General features: G+C 38.3%; 2 protein-coding genes across 4 annotated transcripts; one reads left to right on the top strand and one right to left on the bottom strand.

The window, feature by feature from the left end:
* Positions 1-38: 38 nt before the first annotated feature.
* Positions 39-3,736, bottom strand: MRPL50 (mitochondrial ribosomal protein L50). The gene is made up of 2 exons (XM_006911517.3): positions 3,581-3,736; positions 39-994 (listed from the first exon to the last, which is right to left on the bottom strand). Exons 1-2 carry the CDS (start codon positions 3,670-3,672, stop codon positions 607-609), a joined length of 480 nt encoding a protein of 159 aa, XP_006911579.1. The 5' UTR covers positions 3,673-3,736; the 3' UTR covers positions 39-606.
* Positions 3,737-3,946: 210 nt separating this feature from the next.
* On the top strand, positions 3,947-15,717 carry ZNF189 (zinc finger protein 189). Of its 3 annotated transcripts, none has more exons than XM_015589118.2 (3): positions 3,947-4,275; positions 5,017-5,098; positions 12,740-15,717. In XM_015589118.2, the coding sequence occupies exons 1-3, from the start codon at positions 4,243-4,245 to the stop codon at positions 14,458-14,460; spliced, it is 1,836 nt and encodes a 611-aa protein (XP_015444604.1). In that variant the 5' UTR covers positions 3,947-4,242; the 3' UTR covers positions 14,461-15,717. The 3 variants fall into 3 exon arrangements, with proteins under 3 accessions (XP_015444604.1, XP_006911578.1, XP_006911577.1); XM_006911516.3 differs by having other exon boundaries at positions 5,014-5,098; XM_006911515.2 differs by having other exon boundaries at positions 4,972-5,098.
* Positions 15,718-17,209: the final 1,492 nt, after the last annotated feature.

Here is a 17,209-nt window from a genome sequence, read left to right as displayed (position 1 = left end):
CAGAAAAACATTTCACCTTAAAAGAAAAAAAAACACAATGCACATCAAGAAATCTACTTTAATTCCAAGAGATTAATCCAGAACAGTATCACTTTCTACTATTTCTACTTGTACAGTAAAGCAAACTGTGAAAGAAACAAAGTTCTATAATATACAATAGACTTTTATGTTTCTTTTATAAATATCTAAGTTTCCTTATTTGTATATATATTATGTATAATACTATCTTAGGTTTAGAGTACTAAAAAGATTAAAACATTTTCTTGCATCTATTATTTTATGGCTATGAAGAATAAAGACCACGTCTGAACAAGTAGCTTCATATCTTAAACCCAAGTTAATTAGTATCCTCAAGAGAAGATTTTCATAAATTATTAATGACTTGATTCCTTTAAAAAAAAAGTTTGAACAAATGTAAAAAAAATAAAATCCTATTGTCAAATCATAATGATAGGAGAAAAATAATGATGCATTTTTCCACAGAAAAAATGGTTTTAGAGAACAGTTCTGACAGTGTTTCACATGGCAAAGCATCAAAAGATATGATAAGCAGCCCCTTTGCTCAGGGGGAAAAAATGATTTCAATGTGCTCCTCTTCTGAACTGCTCAGTAACCCCAAGTGATTTTTAAATTGGAAGGCAGATTACTGGCAATCAGTTCATCAAATTTGGATCTATCTTGAACAGGCACATTATAGAAATCAAGAACATCTCTGACACTGCACATCTGGTGAAGCCTGGAGTTAGGCACTGCATGGCCCAAGTCATCAGCTAAATGTGCCAAGAACCTGAACTTCAAGTGACCATCTTCCAAGGAGGTGTCCTTCCAATTGCTAGAAGCAGATGAGCCAAAAATTTCTTTGACATGAGATTGCAAACGATTCTGGAGGTCTTCAGGTGGTATGTATGCTCGGCTTCGTAAGGGTGGGCACACCAGGGTAGGTTCTTTCTTCACCTCTTCCACAATCTCTGCCACTACTGGCTTTTTCTCTTCTCTGGAATGATCAAAAAGAAATATGTGAATCTTTGGTTCACTGCATTAATGAAGTTGACAAACTGACAAACACCAGAACCAATCTTGCCCACCAATCTAAATCAACAAATACATTGCACGCTTACTACTCTTCAGGCCAAGGTGGAGAGAAACAGCTTATAGATGAACTGATGTAAATTCTTAGAGCATGGAAAACCTATAATTAGCTTTTGTCTTTGTTTTTTGTCTGTGCAAAAAGCAAAAGCTAATTACAGATTTTCCATGCTCTAAGAATTGCCAAGGATGGGTGAAGAAGGTAAATCATTCTGTGATTCCCAGTCCTCCAAGATCCAAACCCAATCTGCCTCCTCTAACCTCATCTTTCACTAATCTCCTATGTATACTCTATGCCCTATACAAACTAAACTACATTCTATTTCCTACTTTCCTGACATCATATATTAGTTCAAGTTATAACCTATCTGAAATGCCCGTCTTTCATCTCTATCTGTAGAAATTCTACTCATCTTCTAAGTCTTAGGACAAAACTGTCTCCTCCAAAGACCTTTACCTGATTTCCTCAATCAAATACGACTTTAATATGTTTCTTTGCTCTCCTATAGCACTTCATATTGCTCTTGGAGAAAACTGAATTCTACCTGTTTCCATTTTATTGACATTCTACTTCTCTTACCAGATCAAAGTTTCTCAACCCAAACATAAATGCTTTGAACCAGATAATTCTTTGTTGTGAGGGGCTATCCTGTTCATTGTAGGATGCTTAGCAGCATCCCTGGCCTCTTCGCACTAATGTGAATGCCAGTAGTACACCTATCCTCAAGTCTCGACAACCAAAAAATTGTCAAACGTTTCCTAGTGGGCAAAATTGCCCCCGGTTAGGAACTGCCATGCTAGATTATCAACTCCTAAATATAGAGAACTGTTTTATTGACTTTGGGGTTTTTTGAAAACTACTTGCATAATTCATATTGAGTTGATGGACCAACGTGAGGGAATCTGCCTGACACTATTTCAGTGCTTAATAAAATATCTGCTTATGAACTGACTCTTGTTTTCCATGGAGTTAGCATTAGATTGGGACTGGTCGTCTCTATAGAAATTGGAAGCACTGGAATGAACAACGTTGGCCAACAGTATAGTTTGCAACACTATTCCTCTTTGTCCACTCGGACTCTTCCAGAAATTTAGCCCTCTTTCGGTATCAACTCTTTATCGATGTCTCCCTATATACTGAGTACTCCTAGGGCACACAATACTCTATGACATCGCCACCCTTTAAAGAAAAAAATTCCAAGTTTCCATGTTCCTCTCTAGCTTCCTTTACAACAAAACTTCTCAAAAGAGTTGTCTATACTTACAGTCTTTACTTCCTCACTGCCATTTTCTCCTCAAACTAGTCCAGTCACATCTCATCTGAATGAAGTGTAATTCATTCCTTCCATCTCAGTAACCTTTTAAACTGTTCTAGTTTACTTCATAATTTACCATTTTCTGAAATTTGTTCTGTATTTGTTCATTTTTTTATCTACCAGATCACATGCTTTTTTTATCTACCAGATCACAAAATATTCTGTATTTGTTCATTTTTTTATCTACCAGATCACATGCTTTATGAGGACAAAGATTTGGTCTGTTTAACAATCATATCCCTAACACCTACATATCTGGCATATAGTAGACATTCTTTAAATATTTGTTGAATGAGTGAATGCAACAAATTTGAAGGAGATTTGAGAAATAACAAATAGTAACCAAAAAAGACTAGAAGCTAATAAATACATAAGCTGATAACAAAAATCCTTCTGGAGTGAAGGAGTTTTTGTTTGAAAACTAAGAGGGAATGCACACATTGTTCCCTGAGGTTTCCACAAGTTTTGTTGCCCTAACACTACACGAGTCTAAATTTTCCTTCAAAAGATTCCACATGGTACTGTGGGAAAATCAGTAAATGGGGAGTGAAGAGACCCAGACTCTAGATCCAACTCTGCCGTTAACTTGTGCCTTTTAGAAAAATACTTTCTCTCTGTAGGGCCTCGGTTTCCTCTTAAGTCAGAGTACTTAAGCTCTGACAAGGGACTTTGTTTCTACTTAGAGAAATGCTGGGCCAGAGCAGGCATTTAATATCTGTTGGGTAAATCAATGAACAAACCAACCAAATGAGGAGGTTGCACTTCACCGCTGAATTTTGCTTGCTTAGAAATATCCCGCAAGTGAGTTTAGTTTACCGAGCACTTCCACATTTATGTTCTAAGCTGCTCTCTCCAAAGGAGTCATTTGTTTCCCGACATCACACTTGGTGGCTGGAACTCAAACTCAGTAGTTTGCTTCCTAAGTTAGTGAGTGCAGTGGCAGGGAAAGGGAACAGTGTTCTGTTACACAATGAGAAAACTGAGGCCAAGAAGAGAAGTGACTGAGCCCCACCATTCGCGGAGACCCGCGCTGAAGCTTCTGAACTCGGCACCCTAACAGCACTTTCTTGAGTCCCGTCTTAATGGCACAACACTCTTTTCAGTTCGTCCCTTCTTCCTTCTCAGTTTCTCTCTTTACTTTCCGTGAATGTGATCCACCACCTAACCCTCCGCTTTACCTGAATCGAGACCAAAATTCTCTGCGTGGCGTCCCTGCGATCATCCACGTGAGGCCTCTTCTGGTAAAACGCAGCCCTGAAACAGCCGCCATCTCGGAGGACAGCTACAGGCTAGAGCTCCGACCAGGCCGGCAGGGACGCTCCAGGATTATCCAATCACGTGTCAATTTAGTGGCGGATGTTCTCTCTTTCTGTGACTACTCACCCGAGGATCCCTCGCCCTTTGCATGCCGGGAAATGTAGTCTTTGTCTGCATTGCCGACAGAGTCTGGACCGTAACGTTCTCGCGGAGCATGACGGGAGTTGTAGTTGGGGGGCGTCCCGGGAAGGTTCCGGGTGACGCCTTCTGGTCTGGGGGCGGGCGGTCAGAGCACCACTAGGCTGAAAGGAGGAGGAACTAGCAACTGGGAGGAGGCTGTAGCGAGGCCTAGAATGCTGCGCAGCCACGCAGGGGAGGGGGTTAGGGGGTGGGGGGCGGTCACAGAACGCAACTGATATGCTGCTGGGGTCGTGACCGCTCGGGGACTGAGGCAGGACCTGGCCAGACCCATCCTGGAGGCCTCCCCTTCGTCGGGCCTAATCTCCAACTATCCAGTAGGCCTCACGAGAGGCTCCTTTCCGTGCGGCCGCCCCAAGTTCCTGCCCTGATTTCTGGCCAAGAGATGGCCTCCCCGAGTCCACCGCTGGAGCCTAAGGTAAGTCGCCCCTCCGGGTATCTTCTTTCTCCACTACCCAAGCTAGGCCGCGCCACCCCCACACCCGCTCCCACCTCTCAGACTGTGGTCTTTAGGGCGAGCATAGTGCAAGAAGTACCCCCTACTGCTTTAGGGTGCGGTTCGTGACCAAACTGCCCACTGGCTCCTTTTTTTTTTTTTTCTTTTTCTCAAGAGTGACTTGATAAATCAAGTACAGAAAATTAGTAATGCTCCAAACTAGCGCTCTCATTTGTGAATGGAATTATTCCAGGTGAGGCATCGTTTTTGACCCTCCGTAGTGTCTTCTGTGTTTGTCATGATGCTTGGATCCAAGATAGACGCTTAAGAGAACTTCATGAAATTGAATTGAACAGGGTCACAAGCCAGTGCGAATAGAGAATTGGAATGGGACGGCAAGGTGAAGGAAACTTGGGGCAGCTTACTGAAATTAAAATATTAGGACATAACTATTACACCAGAAAAGCTTGATCCTTTGGCTCCTTACTAGCGAGGACAAGGATCCAGCCTGAGGTGCCCTTCTATTACAGTTTGTTCCAAGAATTGGGCCCCATTTGGAACTGTTATTATGTTCCTTCTAGCCTGTCTGGCCCAGATAAGTGATTGCTTCTGCTACTTACAGTGGTAGAATTGTCCTTGAGACAACAAGAACTGACTACAGAAATCATACTATTTCAGGGGTTGCTGACATTTGAGGATGTGGCTGTGTTTTTTACCCAGGAGGAGTGGGATTATCTGGATCCAGCTCAGAGAAGCTTGTATAAAGATGTCATGATGGAGAATTATGGAAACCTGGTCTCACTGGGTAAGAATCTGCTGTTTCTGTAATTAAAATATCTAAGAGGCTATTAGAAATTAGACCCTGAGAACACTTGGACTGCTTTGTTCCAAACTTCCGATTCAGACCTTTCAGCCATTAATTGTTTCCATGACTCTCATCTCTAGCATCCTTGCAATGACCAAAAATATAAGCCTTTCTGGCTTCCTATCTTCATAATCTCATTCCCGTATTGCTCTGTACTTTCCCTCCTGGCTCATCCTCCCACTGCTTTCCTCCCACCCCTTTTCACTCTGCCTTCTGGAGCCCCTGTTCCTCTTCACATAATGTTCCTTGCCCCTCCTGGCCTTAACTGAAACCTGGCGCTTTCCCAGGGACACCACTTCTCTAGCAGGGGCTGCTTATTCTCCCACATCCTCTTCCTTCCCCATCCTTTGCCTCAAAGCTGGAAGGGAGAAGTTATTGCTCTCCAGCTTTTCAGTGCTCTTCCCAAAGCATTTGTTTTCCACCTTCAAACAAAATGTCTCTCCTTTGAGGCCTCAGCGGTTTTGCTCTACCCACTCAATTCCTTTTCGTTATCATTTGTCAACTTTTTTTTTGGACCCTCATACGTAGACTTTGTCACATGTTTCAAAGTCTTCTCTGTACTTACCCACACCATCAGTTATACAGTCATTATTTAAGCCTCAGTGTATCTTGACCATATTGTCTTTAGGGACCCTGCTTTCCAATTTTATTCAGCAACTCACATCAGTGATAATACTCTCAATTTTGTCATAACAGGCAACTCTTAAACCCCAATATTTTATTCTTTGACTAATTGTTCAGGTAGTAGATGTTTATTGACTAACTAGGTGTGACCAAAACAGACATACTCTCAAGTGGAGCATACTATAACTTTTTACCTTTCTACCTCTCCTACTCTTTTCCTACTAAACCTATTTCTTTTTAATGATGTTTCCTATTCCTTGACTTGTCCGTTTTTTTCTCCTCCTGGTTCACCTCCTTGTCTAATCCATGGACTTCTATATGAATTGAATGATCACCATCATGCTCTCATGTCACCTTGTCATTACGCTTTACCCATTCTGTAAACTTCAAATCCTGTAGTAGTTATAAAATCTGTCTTTATTCTCTCCTATGTGAGTTGCAACACAGCAAGAGAAATTCTTTAATGGAAAGGATTGATTCCCTGTATGTATGCATGGCTTTTCTTTCTTGTAGTCTCCACTGGGTTTTTACATCTCGATAAGTTTTTTATCCTTTATTTGCTCATTCCCCTGTTCTTTTTGGTGACTATTCCAAAAACAAGAGTTTTTGTTGGGTCCGTCACTCAGTAGGGGACCTCACCTTCTATTTCACAAAGATAGAGGCCACTAACCATGAACTCTGAACTTTTGTGCCCCTCTTCTGCACACTTAAGGCTGTTCCTATCTTCTCACTTCTCTAAGCACTGATACATCAGCCATCCTTTTTCTTTCCTTATAGCTTCAGTCTCTATTCTTTTTTCATTATCTTTATTCTGATGATAGATATGTTCATGGTTCTTCCAATTGGGGAAAGAAAGAGGAAAAAGTAGAAATTCTCCTTTGAGCCACAGTCTCCTTCCTGCAGCTCCCTGTAACCTGCTCTTTACTCTCTTCACAGCCAACTTTTTTTTAAGTATAGTTAATGTGTTTCTGTACTTTTTTTCCTCCCATTATCTCTAAACCCCTTTTCTTGCCGCTACCACTCCGCTTAAATTATTTAACATTGGTCTGTAATAATATAGCCCAGTTGTCAAATGCAACAGACTCTCTTTGGACCTTATTTTATTCCAGTTCTCTATAGATATTTGAAACTATTGCTTCTTTCCATTGCTTCGCATTCTCAAACTTCTCTTCAGTCTCTATACTTTCTTTTGCAGACATTATCTACACTCAGGTCATCAGCTGCCATTATGTCATGATAAATCCCAAATCTTTATCACTGCGTAAGAGAGGCAATACGGAGCCCTAAGTAAAAATCCTGGTTCTACTACTTAGTAGCCTTGTAACCGTAGACGAATTACATCTCTGCACCTCGATTTCTTTTTTTATAAAATAGAAATGATAATAGCACTTACCTCTTAGGGTAATTTTGAGCATTAATTGAATCAATATATGTAAAGAACTTAGGACACCGACCGCCATTTAGTAAATACATGTTGATTGCTGTTGTCATCATTGCCATTATCTTCACTGTTGAGCGCTGAATTCCTAGGCATCTCCTTTTGAGGACTGCATAATTAACTCACACCTGACTAATCTCAAATAATTCATTAAGACCTCAAGGGATTCTTCAGAACTAAGCACTCCTTCCACTATGCTGCCTTGTATTATCCTTTCATTATTGAATTTATCACATGGTACTATAATCATTCTTTATGTTATTTTTCTAACTAGATTGATCTTCATGAGGACAGTAACTATATTTTTTTCATTTGATTTCTCCAGCACTTAGCACAGAACCATGCATATATGCTTCTTAAATATTTGTGCGACTAATTGAATAAACTTAAGACTCATACTTTTTGACTAGATTGATTGCATTAGCCGTTAAACTAGCCTCCTGCCTTTCTTTGAATATGTTCTCTTTCTTGCCACCAAAGTGATTTTGTCTTAGTTAACTGCTTATTACTTCTAATTATCCTTGATAAATTAAAGGATAAAAATCTTGATTTCTTATATTTGGGAGGTCATACAAGGACCTCCCAAATATAGTCCTTGCCTAGATTTCTAGCTTCATCTGTTTCCAGCACACCATTTCAATCTCCAGCAGTATCAGCTGCTGATTTTTTTTTTCCATGCATGGTGTCTCTGAGTCACTGCCAGCTTTATCCACACATATGGTATATCCTGGTTGATAGAACCAGGCAGACACCCAGCCTTGCCTGTCCCTAGTACTGCAGATGTGAGTACAATATGGACAGAGGCATGGCATGAGCCCATCTGTGATCTACTTTCAGGCTCTCTTCTTTTTTTTAGCTGAAATATAGCTTTTCATCATTTATTCTCCCTCCACAGTTTTTTATCTTCCTCGATAGACTCTCCATTCCCTTGATGAGAACTCCTTTGAGGAGAGATCACTATCACTCGACTGTTTCACTGTACAGTTTTCTTCCACTTCATCGTGTTGCTTAACACAGCTCTCTTTTAGCTTTGTAATTTTGGTTCTTCATTCATATCTTTCCTTTCCATGCTGATTTTTCTTTAAAAAACTTTAATAACTACATTGATAATATAGCTGACAGCTTGATTTCTTAGTTCTTGATTTTTAATTCCTTTCACTTGAAATCTACTTACTCAGTTTTAATGGCTTCTTTCCAGTCTGCTTGAGCCATGTTGGACCTTGACAGAATTGTGAATTGCTATACCAACAAGACCATAAATTCATTGTTTCTTTTCTTTGACTGTAGTCTCTCTGCAATTATTTGTTCAACTACTCATTCATTTAGTAAATAGTTATCAAGCACTGTGCTAGTCTTAGGAATGCAAGTACTTCCCTCTTCTCCTATTCTTTTACCAAGAAAACCATTGTTTTTATACACTGTTGGATAGCAGGGTTGGTATCTATAATATAAAGGACAAATCTATCCCACTGCCATTTTTTGTAAATAAAGTTTTATTGGAACATAGACATGTCCATTCTTTTATGTATTATTTTTCACACTACAGTGGCAGAGTTGAGTAGTTGCAACAGAGACCACATGGCTCACAAAGCCAAAAATATTTACCATCTGGTCCTTTACAGGAAAAATGTGCCAACTTCTGTTTTGTTCTACTTTCCCACATCCTTGCCTTTTCTCTCCCCTCAGCTGTCATTATTATAAAACTGGTTAAAGATTATAAAAATCAGTCCAAACTAGCTTAAGCCAACAAGATAAGTTATTACAGGCACATAGATAGCTCATGGAATATATGAGCAGGATTGCAACTGGACCTCAGAAAAGGACTAAAACCAGGAATTGGATCACTCTCAGAAAGTTGGGAATTTATCTTTTTGCTCTGTTTCTTTCTCCTTGGAAGACACATGCTTTACCTTCTGACTTGGTAGATTACAATTCTAGTCACATTCAGACTAACTAGCTATTTCAGTTTCAATTCCAAATTCCTAGGAGAAATGAACTTTAAGTCAGCTGTCTACTCTAGACAAATTAGCTATAATCACAAGACGGGAGCATATAATACAAGCATGGCAGATACCCAAGAAGATTATTATAGCTACCAAACCCAGATCTAATGGGTAGTCATTTCTAGGCTGTTTTATGTGGAAGCCTAGACTGACTAATTTTCTTTACCTTTCTATCTGATTGACCTATTTAGTTTTATGCCAGTGCCTCGCTGTTTTATTTACTTTAGCAATATTTTACATTGTATGTCTGGCAAGGTGAATCATTCTTTTATATTTATATTCCTTTTCAGGATATACTTACTAGTTTTCTACATTCTTCTGTTGAAATTTAGATTCATTGGGGGTTTTTTAGTGGGTTCATAGGATTTTGATTGAAATGCAGTTAGTTTCATAAATTGGTTTGGGAAGAATTAAATTCCCAGAGGCAGATAGGATCCTTATAATATTGAATCTCTTTAGCAAGTTGGTGGACTATTTCAACTGTCTTTTATGTCCTTCAGAAAAAATTTATGGGGGATTTTTATGGATCTTACACTTTTATTCTTAGATTTATTCCTAAGTTTTATGATTTTTGTTAATTATGAAGAGCATATTTTAACTGGTTTTTGTTGGTAGTAAGAAACAGTATTTATTATATACTAGTCTTGTAATTGCTATTATATTTCACTTAATTATTTTAGAGATTTTAGGTAAACATATTATTTATAAACAATGATAATTTTTTCTCATTCCTTTGAGTAAAACCCCTGGAATAATATATACTGGGTAAGAGACTTTCCCTTTTTACAAGGAATTTACAATCCAGTGAAGAGACAAATACAAACAATTAAAAGTATAATGTAATAATAGCTATAATGGAATTATGGATAAGAGCTAGTGATACAAAAACAGAACACCTAAATCTGTCTAGTGGAGTTAGTGAAGGCTTTGTAGAGGAACTATTGCTTTGAATTGAATCTTAGCGAGAAACCAAGAATTTTCCAGGAAAATAATGTTGGAGTTCATTTAGTAAGCAAGATATGCAATGAAATGACATGGAAGACTATAACGCAATCAATTTGCTCACTTAGAATTGTATGATAGGGTGGGTAACAGAGTGAACTGCAGCTTAGAAACCCTGTTATGAAGTACTGAATATCATAGTGTAAAGAGCTTCGATTTGATCTTAGAAGTGATGAAGTGCTGGTGAATCTACGGGTGGTGACATGAATAGAATTCCACTTCATGAAGATAGATCTCTTTGGATTCAATGAAGTAGGTATAGTGTGGGGGCAGCCTAAAGACCAGAGCTAAGAGTTATGAGGTGGCCTTTGCAGTAATCCAGGAAAAGCATGGTCATGAGGGTAAAAGGAAAAAGGTAGATGATAGAGAGTAGAATCATTGATTTTGGTGATTGATTAATGGTAAGAAAAACAAATCTAGGATGATTTCCTACTTTGAGACTTCAGGATAGTGGTATCTCGAGAGAGATGATGGTTAGAGGTGGAGACAGACATGAGGGCAGATGATGACCAGTTCACAAAGGAAGAGAAATACATGAGGGAAATGTATTAGAAAAAGGCCAAAGAAGTAATAGAGGGGGAACGAGAAGAATATGATAATGTAGAAGCCAAAAACAGATAGTCTCAAGAAATAGGAGTGGTCAACAATGTCAGATGCTGCTATGTGGAATAAGAACTGAAAAATATCCATTTTATTTATTATTCAGAAGTCATTGGTGACTGAATGAGAAGTTTCTTTAAATGCAAAAACCAGATTTCACAGTAAGTTTTAGAATAGATTGAATGGGAATAAGTTGGGCATGGAAAACAATTATGAAATGGAGAGCTCCACCTAAGATTTTTTTCAAAGCTTGGCTTCCATCAAGAGGAGTTCGGGTTCAAGATAAAATTGGACATATTTGTATGTTTGTGGGATGGTGCCAGTGGAGAATACAAATTGATGAAAGAGAAGAAATTATATTAATTGAACAAGTTCCCAGAGGCACATGGGATCTAGAGAGGGTAGATGGATTAGCTTTAGATAGGAATAGAATATATATTCATGTACCATTGCAGATAATTTTATAGGTAGGGGGCAGAAAGTTGAGGGAGTGCACCCATCTTTTTTCATAAGTGTGAAGGAAAAACAGTCCACTGAAAGTGAGTTTAAGAGAAGACACTGTGAGTAGCCCAAGTAGAGATAAAGTTTCTAATAAATAGTTTGTTAGGGGAATAAGAGAATACGTCTTGAGGGAGGTAAAATAACTTAATGATTAGTTCAAAGTAAGTGAAAAGAAAATCCAAAGATGACTTTACAGTTAAAAGACTAGAAAATTGAGAGAAAAGAAAAAGTCTAAAAAGGAAATGGCTGTAAGCTAAATATAAATTTGGTAGCGATCGAATCCTCCACTGAAGTTATCCAGCAGGCAGCAAGAATGAGAAAATCAGGAGTGAATTCAGAGGCAGGCTTACATGTCTTGTATCCCACTCTGCTATGTCATACACCTTTATGTTATCTTTTCTCCAACATATGCAAGATTTTCATTTCTCAGATGTCACACAAATTCTCAGCTGAAACTGAATGGTTCCAACTTGGGTCTTAATATCTTTAGAGGAGTGGAAATCATACATACTCGAAGAATGCGGTATGATTTGTGGTAGGTAAAGTGATAAGCTACCATAGACTGCTCTTTTTCTTTTGTTTCTTCTTTAGCTCTGACCTTGTTCCTTTATATTTAATTGTCTTTCTATATCATAGACTTTGATGTCACCATGTCACTTCAACGCATTATTTTTGTTAAAAACCATTTTGTGTCTTTATATAAGAGCTGCTTTTTTCTTAACATTTAGCACGTTATTTTCTTTCTCCATGTATATTCATGATCCATTCCTTTTAGTAGATGGCTTCATTATACAGTGCTTGGAATACTTTTGATTTCAACAAATAAATGCTTACTAATGAATGAATTCTTGCTTCTCCTGGTTTTTGTTTTTTATCCTTCTCAGCACCATTTTATGTGTTCCTTTTTGTCAGTTATTTGGTCTACTCACATTCCAATAATGCTATCTCATTTTAAATTTTCCTGAACCTACTGTTTTCTTCCTATATTTTTTCTTCATCCCACTACTACTTGTTTCATTTCTTTGTCCACCCTACCTTGCATAATTTGCTGTTGGTTTACCAGCTCTTCCTCCCAACTCTGCTTGCTCCTACTGACTCTTTTTTGCCTCATAAACACTCTTTTCATACCCATTGTGCAAGAAAAACATTACATTGCATCAGATAACTAATGCTAAATAATAATATTCATATAATTTGAACTCTTTGCTAGGTACTGACCTAAATGTTTTATTCGTAAATGAACTAATCTAATCTGACAACAATACTGTGAGGTAGTAACCTACATTTGGTAGGTATAGTAGATTAATTTATCTGAATTAGATTAATTTATCTGAATTATCTCATTTTTCTGACAGTTTCTCCTTACTAGCAAAGAGCTTGGCTGATGTTCCTGTTTTCTATTTATTATTCCAGATGTTTTGAACAGAGATAAGGATGAGGAGCCAACTGTGAAACAAGAAATTGAGGAAATTGAGGAAAAAGTGGAATCACAGGGTATAATAGTTACAAGAATCAAAAGTGAAATTGACCAGGATCCCATGTGTAGAGAAACTTTTGAACTTGTTGGTAGGTTAGATAAACAGAGAGGAATCTTCTTATGGGAAATACCAAGGGAATCTTTGACCCAGGAACAGAGAATGTTCAGAGGAAACACTAACATTATTCGTAAGAGGCCTAACTCAGAAGAGAAATGCCATAAATGTGAAGAATGTGGAAAGGGATTTGTCCGTAAGGCCCATTTCATTCAGCATCAAAGGGTCCATACTGGTGAGAAACCTTTTCAATGCAATGAATGTGGGAAAAGTTTTAGTCGCAGCTCATTTGTTATTGAACATCAGAGAATTCACACTGGGGAAAGGCCCTATGAGTGCAATTACTGTGGAAAAACCTTTAGCGTAAGCTCAACACTTATTAGACATCAGAGAATCCATACTGGAGAGAGACCCTACCAGTGTAATCAGTGTAAGCAGAGCTTCAGCCAGAGAAGGAGCCTTGTTAAACATCAAAGGATTCACACAGGTGAGAAACCCCATAAATGTACTGACTGTGGGAAAGCGTTCAGTTGGAAGTCACACCTTATTGAACATCAAAGAACTCACACTGGTGAGAAACCCTATCATTGTACCAAATGTAAGAAAAGCTTTAGTAGAAATTCATTACTTGTTGAACATCAGCGAATTCACACTGGAGAGAGACCCCATAAATGTGGTGAATGTGGGAAAGCCTTTAGATTAAGTACATATCTTATACAACACCAAAAAATCCACACTGGTGAGAAGCCTTTTCTTTGTATTGAATGTGGAAAAAGCTTCAGTCGGAGCTCATTCCTTATTGAACATCAGAGGATCCATACAGGTGAAAGACCTTATCAGTGCAAAGAGTGCGGGAAAAGCTTCAGTCAACTTTGCAACCTTACTCGTCATCAGAGAATTCACACAGGAGATAAACCCCATAAGTGTGAGGAATGTGGAAAAGCCTTTAGTAGAAGCTCAGGTCTTATTCAGCATCAAAGAATCCACACCAGAGAGAAGACTTATTCCTATAATGAAACTAAGGAAAGTTTTGATCCAAATTGCAGTCTTGTTATACAGCAAGAAGTCTTCCCTAAGGAAAAATCTTATAAATGTGATGAATGTGGGAAAACTTTTAGTGTCAGTGCTCATCTTGTACAACATCAAAGAATCCACACTGGTGAAAAGCCCTATCTATGTACTGTATGTGGGAAAAGCTTCAGTCGGAGCTCGTTTCTTATTGAACATCAGAGAATCCACACTGGTGAGAGACCCTATCTCTGTAGACAGTGTGGCAAAAGCTTTAGCCAACTTTGTAATCTTATTCGACATCAGGGTGTTCACACAGGTAATAAACCCCATAAATGTGATGAATGTGGGAAGGCCTTTAGCCGGAACTCAGGCCTTATTCAGCATCAGAGAATACACACAGGAGAGAAACCTTATAAGTGTGAGAAGTGTGACAAAAGTTTTAGTCAACAGCGCAGCCTTGTCAACCATCAGAAGATCCATGCAGAGGTGAAAACCCAAGAAACCCATGAATGTGATGCTTGTGGCGAGGCCTTCAATTGTCGCATATCTCTTATTCAGCATCAAAAATTGCATACTACATGGATGCAGTAAATGTAGAGGAATATTTAAGCTTAGTTTGGACACTCGCTTCCCAAGTGCAGTTTCAGTGTCAACGTCAGATTTAGTGATAAATTCTCCTTGGCCTCAGGCAAATGGTTTCTACAGATTTTGTGAATATTGGACAGCTGCCCACAGGCATTTGAAGATTTCCATTACTTTGTTTTGATGATCATAGAGAAAGACTCAGTAATTTATCTAAGCATCTTTTTTAAACAAATCTTTCAGTAGAGAGGTTAAACCTGGGCTCAGAGCTCTTGGTTATAATTAATAAAGGAAGAATTAACAACGCTGCATTGGTACAAAGGAGCTGGGAGCAGCTACTGCTAGAAAACTAGAGTAATCATTCAGAGTCCTCTGCTACCATCATATGGTGACTCTTTCAATTCCATGGTATGTTTGGCTGTGCATGGCCAGAGTGCGGTAATTGAGCACAAGATGAAGTTTTCAAGGAAACAAAGCCTAGCTTTTTTTTAAACTGGTATCCAAAGTTTTTGTCATCGTTTCAGCCAGTTGTTTGGCGTGTGAGTTAAAGAAAGTAGTTCCAATGCCTTGTGGTTCCCAGATCTGTGAAATGAATGGACCATTAATTTTACATGTAAAGGTTATGTAACAAACCTAGCAAAGGTGTTACCGAGGAACCTTTGGGAGTGCCTTTTTTTTTTTTTCAAGATGGGCCCAAAAAGGTGGAGGAAGACACTTCTTTTTGTGCCCTCCCATCTGTGAAAGATATTTGTAGTGCTATACAAATAATCTTACTCCTTCACTACCAGTAGCATGTGAAAGTGTACATATTTTGACTGCCAAGAATTGGAAATAAAAAGACCTGGAGTTTATGTTAGGAATCTGAGATGTTTTGGTATTGCTTTGGTTTTTATGGTAACTAGACTTTGCATGCAAGTTTAAAATCCTTATTTCTGGTTTTAGGGCTTCCTTTAGTTAATGGTTATTATAAACCTCTTCATCTGTTTTAATCATTAAACCTTTTTTGTTTTGTGTAAGAGTTCTTTGTTACTATAGTGTAAAATCTATCCTTTCAAATATATTAGTATGTTTAAAAATTAGAACCAAGAATTTAAAGGAAATCGTCACTTGTTCTGCCTGTGAGACAGTAGAAATGTCCAGAGGTAAATGGAGATGTGGATATGACAGGGAACATACCTGGGCTAGAAATTTATTTAGGAATTCGCCAGTGTTTAGACACAGCAATGAATTAAGATTTAGGTACAGGATAAAGCAAAAAAAAAAAAAGAAACCAGAATCCTGAGGCCTAGTCTTGTTTAGTGATGGGCAAGATTTAAAGCAGACTGAGAGTGGAACATCCAGAAGTATGGAAAACCCAGTATGTGGTGATAGCTGCTCTAGGAAGGTGACCTGGAAGAGCACTGTGGAGACATCAAAGAAGGGTTGAAGAGGGTCTTTTAGACAATTAGAAAGTCAATGAGTTCTATTTGAGCAGCTTCTGAATATGGGAAGAACCAGTTTTCAGGGCATTAAGTAGTGTCAAGAGAGTGTAAATTATCAGTTCTCAAATACCAATTCATGACTGTTCTACATTCAAATGGTAGGACAATACAGTGTCTGTAAAACCAATTGAAGACCTTTACTACCTTCTGAAATTTGCTCCCACTTTTTTGAAAATAAAGTCTTTTTATGAAATAATAGCAATTTTTTAGGTAAAAATATTGGCAACATTTTTCAATTTTAATTTTACTGGTCTATAAAAGGTAGATTACTCATCTGTAAATATAAAGAGGGATGTACATTGAGATTAAAGAAAAATTTGAGTATTTTTTCATTCTGGAAAGAGTTGAGGGAGAGGTTGAAGATAAAGGAAAGCAAGTGGAAAATTAAGTTATTAGATAAGCTAAAATTCTAGCACTAATGGGAAAAAAATTGTTTGGAGGCTTCAATTTGTGAGTAAAAGGAAGAGGACAGATTTAGTTGGGGGAAATAGGATGTTCTTGAGATAACCAATTTTCAAGAAATAATCATGTTTTGAGAATCAGGAGGAAGAGGGATGGACCCGTGGATAAGATTTAAGCGCCTCATCAATACTAAAGGTTTAGAGTAGCAGTGAGGAGAATGAAGAGAACCAAACAAAAACTTGGGGAGGGCTTGTGGGTTTTGTTCAGGGCCCAGCTGAAGTAAAGGACTGAACTTTTAATGGAATTACTGAAATTCTTTGTGGGAATAACACGTGGAACAATTTTCAAAGAAAAAGTAAAAGCAAAATAGATGTATTCAGGTTCTTCAGAGAAACCAATAAACTAACAGGATTGTTTGGCAGATAGGAAAGACAGAGAAGGGAAAGACCAGGAATTGGTTTGTAATTAGGGAGGCCAAGAAGTCACACACATGCTGTCTGTAAAGTGGAGAACCACAAAAGCCAGTGGTATAATTCAGCCTGAGTCCAAAGGCCCAAGAACTAGGAGCTCTGATGTCCAAAGGCAGGAGAGAATGGATTCCCCAGCTTAGGCAGCAAAGTTGCCCTTCCTCCATCTTTTTGTTTGGTTCACACCCTCAGTGAATTGAATGACGCCCACCAACATTGGTGAAGCAGATCATTATTCAGTCTACAGATTGAAATCCAGATCTGATCTCTTCCAGAAATACCCTCACAGACAAATCCAGAAATAATGTTTTACCAGCATCCTTTAGCCTAGTCAAGTTGAAACAAAATTAACCATCACAGTGGATAACATTAAAACAAGCAAAGAGACGTCTTTGGTGTGAAAAAAAA

This window comes from Pteropus alecto, unplaced genomic scaffold (assembly GCF_000325575.1).
Source record: "Pteropus alecto unplaced genomic scaffold, ASM32557v1 scaffold114, whole genome shotgun sequence".
Taxonomy (NCBI): domain Eukaryota; kingdom Metazoa; phylum Chordata; class Mammalia; order Chiroptera; family Pteropodidae; genus Pteropus; species Pteropus alecto.
Note: the sequence above shows the minus strand (reverse complement) of the source record. Positions and strands in the feature narration are given on the sequence as shown.